We start from the raw sequence: 20,743 nt of genomic DNA, 5'->3' as shown, positions 1-20,743 counted from the left end.
GTCCTCCACCTCTAGGTCAGGGTGGTTAAGTGGTTAGGGTGTCAGACATTCTACCACTAGTCCTCCACCTCTAGGTCAGGGTGGTTAAGTGGTTAAGTGGTTAGGGTGTCTGACATTCTACCACTAGTCCTCCACCTCTAGGTCAGGGTGGTTAAGTGGTTAGGGTGTCAGACATTCTACCACTAGTCCTCCACCTCTAGGTCAGGGTGGTTAAGTGGTTAGGGTGTCAGACATTCTACCACTAGTCCTCCACCTCTAGGTCAGGGTGGTTAAGTGGTTAGGGTGTCAGACATTCTACCACTAGTCCTCCACCTCTAGGTCAGGGTGGTTAAGTGGTTAGGGTGTCAGACATTCTACCACTAGTCCTCCACCTCTAGGTCAGGGTGGTTAAGTGGTTAGGGTGTCTGACATTCTACCACTAGTCCTCCACCTCTAGGTCAGGGTGGTTAAGTGGTTAGGGTGTCAGACATTCTACCACTAGTCCTCCACCTCTAGGTCAGGTGGTTAAGTGTAGGTGTCGACATTCTACCACTAGTCCTCCACTCTAGGTCAGGGTGGTTAAGTGGTTAGGGTGTCAGACATTCTACCACTAGTCCTCCACCTCTAGGTCAGGGTGGTTAAGTGGTTAGGGTGTCAGACATTCTACCACTAGTCCTCCACCTCTAGGTCAGGGTGGTTAAGTGGTTAGGGTGTCAGACATTCTACCACTAGTCCTCCACCTCTAGGTCAGGGTGGTTAAGTGGTTAGGGTGTCAGACATTCTACCACTAGTCCTCCACCTCTAGGTCAGGGTGGTTAAGTGGTTAGGGTGTCAGACATTCTACCACTAGTCCTCCACCTCTAGGTCAGGGTGGTTAAGTGGTTAGGGTGTCAGACATTCTACCACTAGTCCTCCACCTCTTGGTCAGGGTGGTTAAGTGGTTAGGGTGTCAGACATTCTACCACTAGTCCTCCACCTCTAGGTCAGGGTGGTTAAGTGGTTAAGTGGTTAGGGTGTCTGACATTCTACCACTAGTCCTCCACCTCTAGGTCAGGGTGGTTAAGTGGTTAAGTGGTTAGGGTGTCTGACATTCTACCACTAGTCCTCCACCTCTAGGTCAGGGTGGTTAAGTGGTTAGGGTGTCAGACATTCTACCACTAGTCCTCCACCTCTAGGTCAGGGTGGTTAAGTGGTTAGGGTGTCAGACATTCTACCACTAGTCCTCCACCTCTAGGTCAGGGTGGTTAAGTGGTTAGGGTGTCTGACATTCTACCACTAGTCCTCCACCTCTAGGTCAGGGTGGTTAAGTGGTTAGGGTGTCAGACATTCTACCACTAGTCCTCCACCTCTAGGTCAGGGTGGTTAAGTGGTTAAGTGGTGTGTCTGACATTCTACCACTAGTCCTCCACCTCTAGGTCAGGGTGGTTAAGTGGTTAAGTGGTTAGGGTGTCAGACATTCTACCACTAGTCCTCCACCCTCTAGGTCAGGGTGGTTAAGTGGTTAAGGGTGTGTCTGACATTCTACCACTAGTCCTCCACCTCTAGGTCAGGGTGGTTAAGTGGTTAGGGTGTCAGACATTCTACCACTAGTCCTCCACCTCTAGGTCAGGGTGGTTAAGTGGTTAGGGTGTCAGACATTCTACCACTAGTCCTCCACCTCTAGGTCAGGGTGGTTAAGTGGTTAGGGTGTCAGACATTCTACCACTAGTCCTCCACCTCTAGGTCAGGGTGGTTAAGTGGTTAGGGTGTCAGACATTCTACCACTAGTCCTCCACCTCTAGGTCAGGGTGGTTAAGTGGTTAGGGTGTCAGACATTCTACCACTAGTCCTCCACCTCTAGGTCAGGGTGGTTAAGTGGTTAGGGTGTCAGACATTCTACCACTAGTCCTCCACCTCTAGGTCAGGGTGGTTAAGTGGTTAGGGTGTCAGACATTCTACCACTAGTCCTCCACCTCTAGGTCAGGGTGGTTAAGTGGTTAGGGTGTCTGACATTCTACCACTAGTCCTCCACCTCTAGGTCAGGGTGGTTAAGTGGTTAAGTGGTTAGGGTGTCTGACATTCTACCACTAGTCCTCCACCTCTAGGTCAGGGTGGTTAAGTGGTTAGGGTGTCTGACATTCTACCACTAGTCCTCCACCTCTAGGTCAGGGTGGTTAAGTGGTTAGGGTGTCAGACATTCTACCACTAGTCCTCCACCTCTAGGTCAGGGTGGTTAAGTGGTTAGGGTGTCAGACATTCTACCACTAGTCCTCCACCTCTAGGTCAGGGTGGTTAAGTGGTTAGGGTGTCTGACATTCTACCACTAGTCCTCCACCTCTAGGTCAGGGTGGTTAAGTGGTTAGGGTGTCTGACATTCTACCACTAGTCCTCCACCTCTAGGTCAGGGTGGTTAAGTGGTTAGGGTGTCTGACATTCTACCACTAGTCCTCCACCTCTAGGTCAGGGTGGTTAAGTGGTTAGGGTGTCTGACATTCTACCACTAGTCCTCCACCTCTAGGTCAGGGTGGTTAAGTGGTTAAGTGGTTAGGGTGTCTGACATTCTACCACTAGTCCTCCACCTCTAGGTCAGGGTGGTTAAGTGGTTAAGTGGTTAGGGTGTCTGACATTCTACCACTAGTCCTCCACCTCTAGGTCAGGGTGGTTAAGTGGTTAGGGTGTCAGACATTCTACCACTAGTCCTCCACCTCTAGGTCAGGGTGGTTAAGTGGTTAGGGTGTCTGACATTCTACCACTAGTCCTCCACCTCTAGGTCAGGGTGGTTAAGTGGTTAGGGTGTCAGACATTCTACCACTAGTCCTCCACCTCTAGGTCAGGGTGGTTAAGTGTTTAGGGTGTCAGACATTCTACCACTAGTCCTCCACCTCTAGGCCAGGGTGGTTAAGTGGTTAGGGTGTCAGACATTCTACCACTAGTCCTCCACCTCTAGGTCAGGGTGGTTAAGTGGTTAGGGTGTCAGACATTCTACCACTAGTCCTCCACCTCTAGGTCAGGGTGGTTAAGTGGTTAAGTGGTTAGGGTGTCAGACATTCTACCACTAGTCCTCCACCTCTAGGTCAGGGTGGTTAAGTGGTTAGGGTGTCTGACATTCTACCACTAGTCCTCCACCTCTAGGTCAGGGTGGTTAAGTGGTTAGGGTGTCAGACATTCTACCACTAGTCCTCCACCTCTAGGTCAGGGTGGTTAAGTGGTTAGGGTGTCAGACATTCTACCACTAGTCCTCCACCTCTAGGTCAGGGTGGTTAAGTGGTTAGGGTGTCTGACATTCTACCACTAGTCCTCCAACTCTAGGTCAGGGTGGTTCAGTGGTTAGGGTGTCTGACATTCTACCACTAGTCCTCCACCTCTAGGTCAGGGTGGTTAAGTGGTTAGGGTGTCTGACATTCTACCACTAGTCCTCCACCTCTAGGTCAGGGTGGTTAAGTGGTTAGGGTGTCAGACATTCTACCACTAGTCCTCCACCTCTAGGTCAGGGTGGTTAAGTGGTTAGGGTGTCAGACATTCTACCACTAGTCCTCCACCTCTAGGTCAGGGTGGTTAAGTGGTTAGGGTGTCAGACATTCTACCACTAGTCCTCCACCTCTAGGTCAGGGTGGTTAAGTGGTTAGGGTGTCAGACATTCTACCACTAGTCCTCCACCTCTAGGTCAGGGTGGTTAAGTGGTTAGGGTGTCAGACATTCTACCACTAGTCCTCCACTTCTAGGTCAGGGTGGTTAAGTGGTTAGGGTGTCAGACATTCTACCACTAGTCCTCCACCTCTAGGTCAGGGTGGTTAAGTGGTTAGGGTGTCAGACATTCTACCACTAGTCCTCCACCTCTAGGTCAGGGTGGTTAAGTGGTTAGGGTGTCAGACATTCTACCACTAGTCCTCCACCTCTAGGTCAGGGTGGTTAAGTGGTTAGGGTGTCTGACATTCTACCACTAGTCCTCCACCTCTAGGTCAGGGTGGTTAAGTGGTTAGGGTGTCAGACATTCTACCACTAGTCCTCCACCTCTAGGTCAGGGTGGTTAAGTGGTTAGGGTGTCAGACATTCTACCACTAGTCCTCCACCTCTAGGTCAGGGTGGTTAAGTGGTTAGGGTGTCAGACATTCTACCACTAGTCCTCCACCTCTAGGTCAGGGTGGTTAAGTGGTTAGGGTGTCAGACATTCTACCACTAGTCCTCCACCTCTAGGTCAGGGTGGTTAAGTGGTTAGGGTGTCAGACATTCTACCACTAGTCCTCCACCTCTAGGTCAGGGTGGTTAAGTGGTTAGGGTGTCAGACATTCTACCACTAGTCCTCCACCTCTAGGTCAGGGTGGTTAAGTGGTTAGGGTGTCAGACATTCTACCACTAGTCCTCCACCTCTAGGTCAGGGTGGTTAAGTGGTTAGGGTGTCAGACATTCTACCACTAGTCCTCCACCTCTAGGTCAGGGTGGTTAAGTGGTTAGGGTGTCAGACATTCTACCACTAGTCCTCCACCTCTAGGTCAGGGTGGTTAAGTGGTTATGGTGTCAGACATTCTACCACTAGTCCTCCACCTCTAGGTCAGGGTGGTTAAGTGGTTAAGTGGTTAGTTAGACATTCTACCACTAGTCCTCCACCTCCAGGTCAGGGTGGTTAAGTGGTTAAGTGGTTAGGGTGTCAGACATTCTACCACTAGTCCTCCACCTCTAGGTCAGGGTGGTTAAGTGGTTAGGGTGTCAGACATTCTACCACTAGTCCTCCACCTCTAGGTCAGGGTGGTTAAGTGGTTAGGGTGTCAGACATTCTACCACTAGTCCTCCACCTCTAGGTCAGGGTGGTTAAGTGGTTAAGTGGTTAGGGTGTCTGACATTCTACCACTAGTCCTCCACCTCTAGGTCAGGGTGGTTAAGTGGTTAAGGGTGTCAGACATTCTACCACTAGTCCTCCACCTCTAGGTCAGGGTGGTTAAGTGGTTAGGGTGTCAGACATTCTACCACTAGTCCTCCACCTCTAGGTCAGGGTGGTTAAGTGGTTAGGGTGTCAGACATTCTACCACTAGTCCTCCACCTCTAGGTCAGGGTGGTTAAGTGGTTAAGTGGTTAGGGTGTCTGACATTCTACCACTAGTCCTCCACCTCTAGGTCAGGGTGGTTAAGTGGTTAAGGGTGTGTCAGACATTCTACCACTAGTCCTCCACCTCTAGGTCAGGGTGGTTAAGTGGTTAGGGTGTCAGACATTCTACCACTAGTCCTCCACCTCTTGGTCAGGGTGGTTAAGTGGTTAGGGTGTCAGACATTCTACCACTAGTCCTCCACCTCTAGGTCAGGGTGGTTAAGTGGTTAAGTGGTTAGGGTGTCTGACATTCTACCACTAGTCCTCCACCTCTAGGTCAGGGTGGTTAAGTGGTTAGGGTGTCTGACATTCTACCACTAGTCCTCCACCTCTAGGTTTAAATGGGACTATTTTAAACAGGGTGGTTAAGTGGTTAGGGTTTTTGTGTGTATTTCTTTTGCAGATTCTACATAACACTATAGTAATTAATGATAAGACTACTAAACTAGCAGAACTCCACACATGAACTTCACCTAAGAATACGTTTCCTTTGTGGTGAGATGTCGGAGGGGCTCGACCAGGGAAAAAAAAAAGTGTCTTCATGTCAAGGTAGATAAAAGGTAAAAAATTGAATATAAGGGTAACATAGGAGTCCTTGGTAACAATAATTTTGGAATGGATAAGAGGTAAAAGTGTAATATTGATTTGCACAAGTCAATGTCTTGTAATGATGTTCGACAATAAGTGAGAAAACTGAAATATCAGTGATACAAGTAGAATTAATTTTCAGTGAAACAAAATTTTCACTAACAATCCTAAATGAGTCCTCAGATAAATGACTTACAAAAATCCCACCAACAATTACTAGCTTAATGAAATTATTAATCCAATAGAATTGATAAATTATGAATAAATTACTGCAGTGACCTCAGTCGGAGTCGGCTTTGAAGAAATAAGCCAAATCAGGAGACCATGGAAAAGGAAGTTCCACATAGTCCCCAAGAGACTGGGTAAGGCAGTGTATGGAGGAAGGAACATTGGTGGTCAGCGCCACGCAGCTTCGAACCCCCAAATCGTAATGGTGGACTACAACTTCCAGGACGTTGTACGACAGTAGTGTAGGGAGGAAGTAACAATTGTGTCAGCCCACAGAAGTTTTGAACCGATTGTAATTGGTGGACCTAGCTGACAGGACTTGGTACGACAGTGTATGTAGGAAGGAAACATTGGTGTCGGAAAAAAGTTTTTGACCGTTGTAATGGGTGACTAATTCAATATGTTACGACAGTGTAATGGATGGAATGAACATTGGTTGATGGCACAAAGTTTCAAACCGTTGTAATGGTGACTAACTTCATGACATGGTACAGAAAAAAAACAATATATGGGCGGAAAGAACATTGGTGTCGGCACATAGGTATTTGAAACCGTTATGTAATGGTGACTACTTCAGGACTTTGTACGGCAATGTATGGGGGAAGGTACATTGTGTCGGAATCATGCATCACTTAATTGTCATGGATACATTTGTATTTGTGCCATACTGTTCCTGTGTGGGATTTTGTAACCATGAGTATGGGGTACATACTTTTAATCCCGAATCTCACATTGGATTATTACTCTATCAGTTTGAAGATCTTCGTCATAATTTGACTTTTTATCATTTACTGACAGGACACAACAGTGTATCACTAGTGTAACAAACTCATTATTTTTAATGAGAAAAGGGTTAATAACTCATTGATAATTCAACAGTTTTAATAGTAGTTACATGTTTTTACTTTTACATTCTAATCAATAGATAAAAAACATCATCTTTTTCAGCTATATATTTTTTGTACATCATATACATTTATTCCACTTATGTAAATGAATGTCAATAGCGTAGCTTGGCCAGTTAATCTAGTGAAAATTGGACAAATGAAATGGCAGACATGATAAGAGTTAAAATGTAATATATTGAATGGGGGGGGGGGGAACAACTAAAATTATAGAGATTGGCAGCAATAATAGTAAATTACAGGTAATTAGTAGGGTACCTAGAAGTATATATTTATAGCTAGCTACAAATCTTGATATGATGTTTTGTTCTGATCTATTGAAAATACCTTGAATCATGTGATTCCTTTGAAAGAAACTTTGGAATTTTTTGCAGCAATCTTTTTAGCATGGATGATCTCACCACCCAATAACAAAACATTTCCTCTATAACTTTGGTTTCCCCTACCCACCAAGAAACACCACGAGCTTGTATTTTAAGTTTGGAACAGGCTTGTTATTCTCAGTCCCCCCCTAACCCTTTACGCTACCAAATACATAAACACAAAAAAAAAAAAAAGCTAGGAGATAAAACAATATCAAACTATTATTCGTTTAAAAAACTTAAATATAATTCACATATGTCCTTTGGCGTGTCACAACAAAAAAAACCACACCCTGTATAGTTTCATTCCTAACGATGTAGAATCACACAAATTTTTAAAATAAACATCAACTGAATGACAAGGAGGAATCCATATTATACAGTAAAATACAATGTTAACTCTAAAAGACCATCAATTCAAAAGGGTTGTTACGGGGCTGGGTACCTGGTTACAAAGTACCTTCAAACCCTCGGGGCTGTCAGACATTCTACCACTAGTCCCTCCATTTCTAGGTCAGGGTGGTTAAGTGGTTAGGGTGTCAGACATTCTACCACTAGTCCTCCACCTCTTGGTCAGGGTGGTTTAGTGGTTAGGGTGTCGGACAATCTACCACTAGTCCTCCACCTCTAGTTCAGGGTTTTTAAGTGGTTAGGGTGTCAGACATTCTACCACTAGTCCTCCACCTCTAGGTCAGGGTGTTTAAGTGGTTAGGGTGTCAGACATTCTACCACTAAGTCCTCCACCTCTAGGTCAGGGTGGTTAAGTGGTTAGGGTGTCAGACATTCTACCACTAGTCCTCCACCTCTTTTGGTCAGGGTGTTAAGTGGTTAAGGTGTCTGACATTCTACCACTAGTCCTCCACCTCTTGGTCAGGGTTGTTAAGTGGTTAGGGTGTCTGATATTCCACCACTAGTCCTCCACCTCTAGGTCAGGGTGGTTAAGTGGTTAAGGTGTCTGACATTCTACCTCTGGTCCTCCACCTCTTGGTCAGGGTTGTTAAGTGGTTAGGGTGTCTGACATTCTACCACTAGTCCTCCTCCTCTTGGTCAGGGTGGTTAAGTGGTTAGGGTGTCAGACATTCTACCACTAGTCCTCCACCTCTTGGTCAGGGTTGTTAAGTGGTTAGGGTGTCTGACATTCTACCACTAGTCCCTCCACCTCTTGGTCAGGGTGGTTAAGTGGTTTAGGGTGTCTGACATTCTACCACTAGTCCTCCACCTCTAGGTCAGGGTGTTAAGTGGTTAGGGTGTCTGACATTCTACCACTAGTCCTCCAACCTCTAGGTCAGGGTGGTTAAGTGGTTAGGTGTCTGACATTCTACCACTAGTCCTCCACCTCTAGGTCAGGGTGGTTAAGTGGTTTAGGGTGTCAGACATTCTACCACTAGTCCTCCACCTCTAGGTCAGGGTGGTTAAGTGGTTAGGGTGTCAGACATTCTACCACTAGTCCTCCTCCTCTAGGTCAGGGTGGTTAAAGTGGTTAGGGTGTCTGACATTTCTACCACTAGTCCTCCACCTCTAGGTCAGGGTGGTTAAGTGGTTAGGGTGTCAGACATTCTACCACTAGTCCTCCACCTCTAGGTCAGGGTGGTTAAGTGGTTAGGGTGTCAGACATTCTACCACTAGTCCTCCACCTCTAGGTCAGGGTGGTTAAGTGGTTAGGGTGTCTGACATTCTACCCACTAGTCCTCCACCTCTAGGTCAGGTCAGGGTGGTTAAGTGGTATAGGGTGTCAGACATTCTACCACTAGTCCTCCACCCTCCAGGTCAGGGTGGTTAAGTGGTTAGGGTGTCAGACATTTCTACCACTAGTCCTCCACCTCTAGGTCAGGGTGGTTAAGTGGTTAGGGTGTCAGACATTCTACCACTAGTCCTCCACCTCTTGGTCAGGGTGGTTAAGTGGTTAGGGTGTCTGACATTCTACCACTAGTCCTCCACCTCTATTAGGGTGTTAAGTGGTTTAGGGTTAATTCTACCTCTGGTCCTAGGTCAGGTGTTAAGTGGTTAGGGTGTCTGACATTCTACCACTAGTCCTCCACCTCTTGGTCAGGGTGGTTAAGTGGTTAGGGTGTCCCTGACATTCTACCACTAGTCCTCCACCTCTAGGTCAGGGTGGTTAAGTGGTTAGGGTGTCTGACATTCTACCACTAGTCCTCCACCTCTTAATGTCAGGTGTGGTTAAGTGGTTAGGGTGTCAGACATTCTACCACTAGTCCTCCACCTCTTGGTCAGGGTGGTTTAAGTGGTTAGGGTGTCAGACATTCTACCACTAGTCCTCCACCTCTAGGTCAGGGTGGTTAAGTGGTTAGGGTGTCTGACATTCTACCACTAGTCCTCCACCTCTAGGTCAGGGTGGTTAAGTGGTTAGGGTGTCAGACATTCTACCACTAGTCCTCCACCTCTAGGTCAGGGTGGTTAAGTGGTTAGGGTGTTAGACATTCTACCACTAGTCCTCCACCTCTAGGTCAGGGTGGTTAAGTGGTTAGGGTGTCAGACATTCTACCACTAGTCCTCCACCTCTAGGTCAGGGTGGTTAAGTGGTTAGGGTGTCTGACATTCTACCACTAGTCCTCCACCTCAAGGTCAGGGTGGTTAAGTGGTTAGGGTGTCCAGACATTCTACCACTAGTCCTCCACCTCTAGGTCAGGTGTGGTTAAGTGGTTTAGGGTGTCAGACATTCTACCACTAGTCCTCCACCTCTAGGTCAGGGTGGTTAAGTGGTTAGGGTGTCAGACATTCTACCACTAGTCCTCCACCTCTAGGTCAGGGTGGGTTTAAGTGGTTAGGGTGTCAGACATTCTACCACTAGTCCTCCACCTCCTAGGTCAGGGTGGTTAAAGTGGTTAGGGTGTGTCAGACATTCTACCACTAGTCCTCCACCTCTAGGTCAGGGTGGTTAAGTGGTTAGGGTGTCAGACATTCTACCACTAGTCCTCCACCTCTAGGTCAGGGTGGTTAAGTGGTTAGGGTGTCAGACATTCTACCACTAGTCCTCCACCTCTTGGTCAGGGTGGTTAAGTGGTTAGGGTGTCAGACATTCTACCACTAGTCCTCCACCTCTAGGTCAGGGTGGTTAAGTGGTTAGGGTGTCTGACATTCTACCACTAGTCCTCCACCTCTTGGTCAGGGTTGTTAAGTGGTTAGGGTGTCTGACATTCTACCACTAGTCCTCCACCTCTAGGTCAGGGTGGTTAAGTGGTTAGGGTGTCTGACATTCTACCACTAGTCCTCCACCTCTAGGTCAGGGTTGTTAAGTGGTTAGGGTGTCAGACATTCTACCACTAGTCCTCCACCTCTTGGTCAGGGTGGTTATAGTGGTTAGGGTGTCTGACATTCTACCTCTAGTCCTCCACCTCTTGGTCAGGGTGGTTAAGTGGTTAGGGTGTCAGACATTCTACCACTAGTCCTCCACCTCTAGGTCAGGGTGGTTAAGTGGTTAGGGTGTCTGACATTCTACCACTAGTCCTCCACCTCTTGGTCAGGGTGGTTAAGTGGTTTAGGGTGTTAGACATTCTACCACTAGTCCTCCACCTCTAGGTCAGGGTGGTTAAGTGGTTAAGGTGTCTGACATTCTACCACTAGTCCTCCACCTCTAGGTCAGGGTGGTTAAGCGGTTAGGGTGTCAGACATTCTACCACTAGTCCTCCACCTCTAGGTCAGGGTGGTTAAGTGGTTAGGGTGTCAGACATTCTACCACTAGTCCTCCACCTCTAGGTCAGGGTGGTTAAGTGGTTAGGGTGTCAGACATTCTACCACTAGTCCTCCACCTCTTGGTCAGGGTTGTTAAGTGGTTAGGGTGTCAGACATTCTACCACTAGTCCTCCACCTCTAGTGGTCAGGGTGGTTAAGTGGTTAGGGTGTCAGACATTCTACCACTAGTCCTCCACCTCTTGGTCAGGGTGGTTTAAGTGGTTAGGGTGTCAGACATTCTACCACTAGTCCTCCACCTCTAGGTCAGGGTGGTTTAAGTGGTTAGGGTGTCAGACATTCTACCACTAGTCCTCCACCTCTAGGTCAGGGTGGTTAAGTGGTTAGGGTGTCAGACATTCTACCACTAGTCCTCCACCTCTAGGTCAGGGTGGTTAAGTGGTTAGGGTGTCAGACATTCTACCACTAGTCCTCCACCTCTTGGTCAGGGTGGTTAAGTGGTTAGGGTGTCTGACATTCTACCACTAGTCCTCCACCTCTTGGTCAGGGTGGTTAAGTGGTTAGGGTGTCTGACATTCTACCACTAGTCCTCCACCTCTAGGTCAGGGTGTTAAGTGGTTAGGGTGTCTGACATTCTACCACTAGTCCTCCACCTCTAGGTCAGGGTGGTTAAGTGGTTAGGGTGTCTGACATTCTACCACTAGTCCTCCACCTCTTGGTCAGGGTGGTTAAGTGGTTAGGGTGTCTGACATTCTACCACTAGTCCTCCACCTCTTGGTCAGGGTTGTTAAGTGGTTAGGGTGTCTGACATTCTACCACTAGTCCTCCACCTCTAGGTCAGGGTGGTTAAGTGGTTAGGTGTGTCTGACATTCTACCACTAGTCCTCCACCTCTAGGTCAGGGTTGTTAAGTGGTTAGGGTGTCTGACATTCTACCACTAGTCCTCCACCTCTAGGTCAGGGTGGTTAAGTGGTTAGGATGTCTGACATTCTACCACTAGTCCTCCGCCTCTAGGTCAGGGTGGTTAAGTGGTTAGGGTGTCTGACATTCTACCTCTAGTCCTCCACCTCTAGGTCAGGGTGGTTAAGTGGTTAGGGTGTCAGACATTCTACCACTAGTCCTCCACCTCTAGGTCAGGGTGTTAAGTGGTTAGGGTGTCAGACATTCTACCACTAGTCCTCCACCTCTAGGTCAGGGGTTAAGTGGTAAGTGTCAGTTCTACCATAGTCCTCCACCTCTAGGTCAGGGTGGTTAAGTGGTTAGGGTTTCAGACATTCTACCACTAGTCCTCCACCTCTAGGTCAGGGTGGTTAAGTGGTTAGGGTGTCAGACATTCTACCACTAGTCCTCCACCTCTAGGTCAGGGTGGTTAAGTGGTTAGGGTGTCAGACATTCTACCACTAGTCCTCCACCTCTAGGTCAGGGTGGTTAAGTGGTTAGGGTGTCTGACATTCTACCACTAGTCCTCCACCTCTAGGTCAGGGTGGTTAAGTGGTTAGGGTGTCTGACATTCTACCACTAGTCCTCCACCTCTAGGTCAGGGTGGTTTAAGTGGTTAGGGTGTCAGACATTCTACCACTAGTCCTCCACCTCTGGTCAGGGTGGTTAAGTGGTTAGGGTGTCTGACATTCTACCACTAGTCCTCCACCTCTAGGTCAGGGTGGTTAAGTGGTTAGGGTGTCAGACATTCTACCACTAGTCCTCCACCTCTAGGTCAGGGTGTGTTAAGTGGTTAGGGTGTCTGACATTCTACCACTAGTCCTCCACCTCTTGGTCAGGGTGGTTAAGTGGTTAGGGTGTTCAGACATTCTACCACTAGTCCTCCACCTCTAGGTCAGGGTGGTTAAGTGGTTAGGGTGTCTGACATTCTACCACTAGTCCTCCACCTCTAGGTCAGGGTGGTTAAGTGGTTAGGGTTAAGTGGTTAGGTCAGACATTCTACCACTAGTCCTCCACCTCTAGGTCAGGGTGGTTAAGTGGTTAGGGTGTCAGACATTCTACCACTAGTCCTCCACCTCTAGGTCAGGGTGGTTAAGTGGTTAGGGTGTCAGACATTCTACCACTAGTCCTCCACTTCTAGGTCAGGGTGGTTAAGTGGTTAGGGTGTCAGACATTCTACCACTAGTCCTCCACCTCTTGGTCAGGGTTGTTAAGTGGTTAGGGTGTCTGACATTCTACCACTAGTCCTCCACCTCTAGGTCAGGGTGGGTTAAGTGGTTAGGGTGTCAGACATTCTACCACTAGTCCTCCACCTCTAGGTCAGGGTGGTTAAGTGGTTAGGGTGTCAGACATTCTACCACTAGTCCTCCACCTCTAGGTCAGGGTGGTTAAGTGGTTAGGGTGTCAGACATTCTACCACTAGTCCTCCACCTCTAGGTCAGGGTGGTTAAAGTGGTTAGGGTGTCAGACATTCTACCACTAGTCCTCCACCTCTAGGTCAGGGTGGTTAAGTGGTTAGGGTGTCAGACATTCTACCACTAGTCCTCCACCTCTAGGTCAGGGTGGTTAAGTGGTTAAGGGTGTCTGACATTCTACCACTAGTCCTCCACCTCTTGGTCAGGGTTGTTAAGTGGTTAGGGTGTCTGACATTCTACCACTAGTCCTCCACCTCTAGGTCAGGGTGGTTAAGTGGTTAGGGTGTCTGACATTCTACCACTAGTCCTCCACCTCTTGGTCAGGGTTGGTTAAGTGGTTAGGGTGTCTGACATTCTACCACTAGTCCTCCACCTCTTGGTCAGGGTGGTTAAGTGGTTAGGGTGTCTGACATTCTACCACTAGTCCTCCACCTCTTGGTCAGGGTTGTTAAGTGGTTAGGGTGTCTGACATTCTACCACTAGTCCTCCCACCTCTTGGTCAGGGTTGTTAAGTGGTTAGGGTGTCTGACATTTCTACCACTAGTCCTCCACCTCTTGGTCAGGGTGGTTAAGTGGTTAGGGTGTCTGACATTCTACCACTAGTCCTCCACCTCTAGGTCAGGGTGGTTAAGTGGTTAGGGTGTCAGACATTCTACCACTAGTCCTCCACCTCTAGGTCAGGGTGGTTAAGTGGTTAGGGTGTCTGACATTCTACCACTAGTCCTCCACCTCGGTCAGGGTGGTTAAGTGGTTAGGGTGTCAGACATTCTACCACTAGTCCTCCACCTCTAGGTCAGGGTGGTAAAGTGGTTAGGGTGTCTGACATTCTACCACTAGTCCTCCACCTCTAGGTCAGGGTGGTTAAGTGGTTAGGGTGTCAGACATTCTACCACTAGTCCTCCACCTCTAGGTCAGGGTGGTTAAGTGGTTAGGGTGTCAGACATTCTACCACTAGTCCTCCACCTCTAGGTCAGGGTGGTTAAGTGGTTAGGGTGTCTGACATTCTACCACTAGTCCTCCACCTCTAGGTCAGGGTGGTTAAGTGGTTAGGGTGTCAGACATTCTACCACTAGTCCTCCACCTCTAGGTCAGGGTGGTTAAGTGGTTAGGGTGTCAGACATTCTACCACTAGTCCTCCACCTCTAGGTCAGGGTGGTTAAGTGGTTAGGGTGTCAGACATTCTACCACTAGTCCTCCACCTCTAGGTCAGGGTTGTTAAGTGGTTAGGGTGTCAGACATTCTACCACTAGTCCTCCACCTCTAGGTCAGGGTGGTTAAGTGGTTAGGGTGTCAGACATTCTACCACTAGTCCTCCACCTCTTGGTCAGGGTGGTTAAGTGGTTAGGGTGTCTGACATTCTACCACTAGTCCTCCACCTCTAGGTCAGGGTGGTTAAGTGGTTAGGGTGTCTGACATTCTACCACTAGTCCTCCACCTCTTGGTCAGGGTGGTTAAGTGGTTAGGGTGTCTGACATTCTACCACTAGTCCTCCACCTCTTGGTCAGGGTGGTTAAGTGGTTAGGGTGTCTGACATTCTACCACTAGTCCTCCACCTCTTGGTCAGGGTGGTAAGTGGTTAGGGTGTCTGACATTCTACCACTAGTCCTCCACCTCTAGGTCAGGGTGGTTAAGTGGTTAGGGTGTCAGACATTCTACCACTAGTCCTCCACCTCTAGGTCAGGGTGGTTAAGTGGTTAGGGTGTCAGACATTCTACCACTAGTCCTCCACCTCTGGTCAGGGTGGTTAAGTGGTTAGGGTGTCTGACATTCTACCACTAGTCCTCCACCTCTAGTGTCAGGGTGTTGTGGTAAGGTGTAGGGTGGTCTCCTCTAGGTCAGGGTGTAAGTGGTTAGGGTGTCAGACATTCTACCACTAGTCCTCCACCTCTAGGTCAGGGTGGTTAAGTGGTTAGGGTGTCAGACATTCTACCACTAGTCCTCCACCTCTAGGTCAGGGTGGTTAAGTGGTTAGGGTGTCAGACATTCTACCACTAGTCCTCCACCTCTAGGTCAGGGTGGTTAAGTGGTTTAGGGTGTCAGACATTCTACCACTAGTCCTCCACCTCTAGGTCAGGGTGGTTAAGTGGTTAGGGTGTCAGACATTCTACCACTAGTCCTCCACCTCTAGGTCAGGGTGGTTAAGTGGTTAGGGTGTCAGACATTCTACCACTAGTCCTCCTCCACCTCTAGGTCAGGGTGGTTAAGTGGTTAGGGTGTCTGACATTCTACCACTAGTCCTCCACCTCTAGGTCAGGGTGGTTAAGTGGTTAGGGTGTCAGACATTCTACCACTAGTCCTCCACTCTAGGTCAGGGTGTTTAAGTGGTTAGGGTGTCAGACATTCTACCACTAGTCCTCCACCTCTAGGTCAGGGTGGTTAAGTGGTTAGGGTGTCAGACATTCTACCACTAGTCCTCCACCTCTTGGTCAGGGTTGTTAAGTGGTTAGGGTGTCTGACATTCTACCACTAGTCCTCCACCTCTAGGTCAGGGTGGTTAAGTGGTTAGGGTGTCTGACATTCTACCTCTAAGTCCTCCACCTCTTGGTCAGGGTGGTTAAGTGGTTAGGGTGTCTGACATTCTACCACTAGTCCTCCACCTCTTGGTCAGGGTGGTTAAGTGGTTAGGGTGTCTGACATTCTACCACTAGTCCTCCACCTCTAGGTCAGGGTGGTTAAGTGGTTAGGGTGTCTGACATTCTACCACTAGTCCTCCACCTCTAGGTCAGGGTTGTTAAGTGGTTAGGGTGTCTGACATTCTACCACTAGTCCTCCACCTCTAGGTCAGGGTGGTTAAGTGGTTAGGGTGTCTGACATTCTACCACTAGTCCTCCACCTCTAGGTCAGGGTGGTTAAGTGGTTAGGGTGTCAGACATTCTACCACTAGTCCTCCACCTCTAGGTCAGGGTGGTTAAGTGGTTAGGGTGTCTGACATTCTACCACTAGTCCTCCACCTCTAGGTCAGGGTGGTTAAGTGGTTAGGGTGTCAGACATTCTACCACTAGTCCTCCACCTCTAGGTCAGGGTGGTTAAGTGGTTAGGGTGTCAGACATTCTACCACTAGTCCTCCACCTCTAGGTCAGGGTGGTTAAGTGGTTAGGGTGTCCATTCTACCACTAGTCCTCCACCTCTTGGTCAGGGTGGTTAAGTGGTTAGGGTGTCTGACATTCTACCACTAGTCCTCCACCTCTAGGTCAGGGTGGTTAAGTGGTTAGGGTGTCTGACATTCTACCACTAGTCCTCCACCTCTAGGTCAGGGTGGTTAAGTGGTTAGGGTGTCAGACATTCTACCACTAGTCCTCCACCTCTAGGTCAGGGTGGTTAAGTGGTTAGGGTGTCAGACATTCTACCACTAGTCCTCCACCTCTTGGTCAGGGTGGTTAAGTGGTTAGGGTGTCAGGTCGACATTCTACCACTAGTCCTCCACCTCTTGGTCAGGGTGGTTAAGTGGTTAGGGTGTCTGACATTCTACCACTAGTCCTCCACCTCTAGGTCAGGGTGGTTAAGTGGTTAGGGTGTCTGACATTCTACCACTAGTCCTCCACCTCTAGGTCAGGGTGGTTAAGTGGTTAGGGTGTCAGACATTCTACCACTAGTCCTCCACCTCTAGGTCAGGGTGGTTAAGTGGTTAGGGTGTCTGACATTCTACCACTAGTCCTCCACCTCTTGGTCAGGGTGGTTAAGTGGTTAGGGTGTCAGACATTCTACCACTAGTCCTCCACCTCTAGGTCAGGGTGGTTAAGTGGTTAGGGTGTCTGACATTCTACCACTAGTCCTCCACCTCTAGGTCAGGGTGGTTAAGTGGTTAGGGTGTCTGACATTCTACCACTAGTCCTCCACCTCTAGGTCAGGGTGGTTAAGTGGTTAGGGTGTCAGACATTCTACCACTAGTCCTCCACCTCTAGGTCAGGGTGGTTAAGTGGTTAGGGTGTCAGACATTCTACCTTTAGTCCTCCACCTCTTGGTCAGGGTGGTTAAGTGGTTAGGGTGTCAGACATTCTACCACTAGTCCTCCACCTCTAGGTCAGGGTGGTTAAGTGGTTAAGGTGTCTGACATTCTACCTCTAGTCCTCCACCTCTTGGTCAGGGTGGTTAAGTGATTAGGGTGTCAGACATTCTACCACTAGTCCTCCACCTCTAGGTCAGGGTGGTTAAGTGGTTAGGGTGTTAGACATTCTACCACTAGTCCTCCTCCTCTAGGTCAGGGTGGTTAAGTGGTTAGGGTGTCTGACATTCTACCTCTAGTCCTCCACCTCCAGGTCAGGGTGGTTAAGTGGTTAGGGTATCAGACATTCTACCACTAGTCCTCCACCTCTAGGTCAGGGTGGTTAAGTGATTAGGGTGTCAGACATTCTACCACTGGTCCTCCACCTCTAGGTCAGGGTGGTTAAGTGGTTAGGGTATCTGACATTCTACCACTCGTCCTCCACCTCTAGGTCAGGGTGGTTAAGTGGTTAGGGTGTCAGACATTCTACCACTAGTCCTCCACCTCCAGGTCAGGGTGGTTAAGTGGTTAGGGTGTCAAAAATTCTACTACCACTAGTCCTCCACCTCTAGGTCAGGGTGGTTAAGTGGTTAGGGTGTCAGACATTCTACCACTAGTCCTCCACCTCTTGGTCAGGGTGGTTAAGTGGTTAGGGTGTCTGACATTCTACCACTAGTCCTCCACCTCTTGGTCAGGGTGGTTAAGTGGTTAGGGTGTCTGACATTCTACCACTAGTCCTCCACCTCTTGGTCAGGTGGTAAGTGGTTAGGTGTGACATTCACCACTATCCTCACCTCTTGGTCAGGGTGGTTAGTGGTTAGGGTGTCTGACATTCTACCACTAGTCCTCCACCTCTGGTCAGGGTGTTAAGTGGTTAGGGTGTCTGACATTCTACCACTAGTCCTCCACCTCTAGGTCAGGGTGGTTAAGTGGTTAGGGTGTCTGACATTCTACCACTAGTCCTCCACCTCTAGGTCAGGGTGGTTAAGTGGTTAGGGTGTCAGACATTCTACCACTAGTCCTCCACCTCCAGGTCAGGGTGGTTAAGTGGTTAGGGTGTCTGACATTCTACCACTAGTCCTCCACCTCTAGGTCAGGGTGGTTAAGTGGTTAGGGTGTCAGACATTCTACCACTAGTCCTCCACCTCTAGGTCAGGGTGGTTAAGTGGTTAGGGTGTCAGACATTCTACCACTAGTCCTCCACCTCTAGGTCAGGGTGGTTAAGTGGTTAGGGTGTTAGACATTCTACCACTAGTCCTCCACCTCTAGGCCAGGGTGGTTAAGTGGTTAGGGTGTCAGACATTCTGCCACTAGTCCTCCACCTCTAGGTCAGGGTGGTTAAGTGGTTAGGGTGTCAGACATTCTACCACTAGTCCTCCACCTCTAGGTCAGGGTGGTTAAGTGGTTAGGGTGTCTGACATTCTACCACTAGTCTTCCACCTCTAGGTCAGGGTGGTTAAGTGGTTAAGGTGTCTGACATTCTAACACTAGTCCTCCATCTCTGGGTTGTGAGTTGACGACAAAAGTAGTTACCAGTTACTGACAATGAACCAGATGTTTTTCTTCCGCCACCAAAAATGACCTTACATGGTAACCTTATTGAGAGCAATCTTAACCTTTATAATTGACTTTCCTTGTAGGTAGAGAATGATATGAGTGATCCCCAGGATATAGCTGAAATAGAGGAGGCCTACTTCCCTGACGATTCTCCATATGGACTTTTCCGTACTTGCAGGTATGTTTACAGTTATGATTATTTGTACAATCTAAACTCACTTGAGCTGAAATTTCGGTCGAGTTGAATTAGTTTTGAAGTCCTGTTTTTTTGCCTTCTTTGTATATGTATTTTAACTGATGACTCGAATTTTGATGACTAGAAACTCCGGTTGAGTCAAAGTCAATTCCTGGTACCTAGAACGGATATTCAGCAAAAATGTTCGTTGGTCAGTGGAATTTGGATATTAAAGGAGTTTTGACTGCATTTTTAAACATTTTCTTCTAAAAATCTAAAAAGAACATAGAGGAAATGCTTAATGGGATCATTTTAAACATTTCACAAAATTATTACACAAAGGAAGACAAATTAATTTGTAAAAGAAAAAAAAAGAAAGAAAGAAAGAAACAATACATTATGCATATTTTGACTATATTCAATATTAAAGGTATTTATTCAAGCTTAAGGTCACTGACCTTGGTCTTAAATAAAAGAGAGGATTTAATACATGAACCATTTTATTAAGCATCAAGAGATGATTTTGTGTGTATTTCTTTTGCAGATTCTACCTGGATAACAGTCTAGTAATTAATGATAAGACTACTAAACTAAAGAACTCCACACTGGACTTCTTAGCGCTAGAGTTACGTTTCTTTGGTGGTGTGATGTCGGAGGGGCTCGACCAGGAAGTGTCTCATGTCATGGTAGATAAAAGGTAAAAATTAATATAGGGTAACATAGGTCCATGGTAACAATATTTTGAATGGATAAGAAGTATAGTGTAATATATTCACAAGTCAATGTCTTTATGATTTCGACAAAAAGTGAGAAAACTGAAATTTCAGTGAAACAAGATTTCACTATCAATCTAAATGAGTCATCAGATAAATGACTTACTAAAATCCCACCAAAATTACAAGCTTAGTGATATTATTATCCAATAGAATTGATAAATTATGAATATTTTACTGCAGTGACCTCAGTCGGCTTGAAGAAATTAGGCAAATCAGGAGACAAAGGAAAAGGAAGTTCCACATTGTCACCAAGGACTGGGTAAGGCAGTGTATGGAGGAAGGAACATTGGTGTCCGCACGCAGCTTCGAACCATCGTAATGGTGACTACTTCAGGACTTGGTACGACAGTGTATGGAGGAAGGAACATTGGTGTCGGCACAAAGTTTTGAACCGTTGTAATGGTGACTACTTCAGGACTTGGTACGACAGTGTATGGAGGAAGGAACATTGGTGTCCGCACGCAGCTTCGAACCATCTTAATGGTGACTACTTCAGGACTTGGTACGACAGTGTATGGAGGAAGGAACATTGGTGTCCGCACGCAGCTTCGAACCATCTTAATGGTGACTACTTCAGGACTTGGTACGACAGTGTATGGAGGAAGGAACATTGGTGTCGGCACAAAGTTTTGAACCGTTGTAATGGTGACTACTTCAGGACTTGTTACGACAGTGTATGGAGGAAGGAACATTGGTGTTGGCACAAAGTTTCAAACCGTTGTAATGGTGACTACTTCAGGACTTGGTACGGCAATATATGGGGGAAAGAACATTGGTGTCGGCACAAAGTTTTGAACCGTTGTAATGGTGACTACTTCAGGACTTTGTACGGCAATGTATGGGGGAAGGTACATTGTGTCGGAATCATGCATCACTTAATTGGTGTCGGAATCATGCATCACTTAATTGTCATGGATACATTTGTATTTGTGCCATACTGTTCCTGTGTGGGGATTTGTAAACCCTTGATGATGGGGTACATACTTTTATCCCGACTCTCAATGGATTATTACTCTATCAGGTTTGATCTTCGTCATAATTTGACTTTTATCTTTTACTGACGGACACAACAGTGTATCACTAGTGTAACATACTCATTATTTTTAATGAGAAAGGGTAATAACTCTTGAT

General features: G+C 47.5%; 1 protein-coding gene across 1 annotated transcript in view; it reads left to right on the top strand.

Moving 5' to 3' along the window:
* The window catches only part of LOC138325871 (DNA ligase 4-like), a 36,229-nt gene extending 15,740 nt beyond the window's left edge, over positions 1 to 20,489 (top strand). Inside the window, exons 16-18 of the mRNA XM_069271850.1 lie at positions 18,745 to 18,839; positions 19,381 to 19,533; positions 19,793 to 20,489. Of these exons, the coding sequence (XP_069127951.1) occupies positions 18,745 to 18,839; positions 19,381 to 19,533; positions 19,793 to 19,931 (387 nt within the window). The 3' untranslated portion in view covers positions 19,932 to 20,489. The remainder of the gene's footprint in view (positions 1 to 18,744; positions 18,840 to 19,380; positions 19,534 to 19,792) is intronic.
* Positions 20,490 to 20,743: the final 254 nt, after the last annotated feature.

This window comes from Argopecten irradians, chromosome 6 (genome assembly GCF_041381155.1).
Source record: "Argopecten irradians isolate NY chromosome 6, Ai_NY, whole genome shotgun sequence".
NCBI lineage: Eukaryota > Metazoa > Mollusca > Bivalvia > Pectinida > Pectinidae > Argopecten > Argopecten irradians.
The sequence above is the reverse complement of the archived record's forward strand: the minus strand, read 5'-3'. Positions and strand labels throughout refer to the sequence as shown.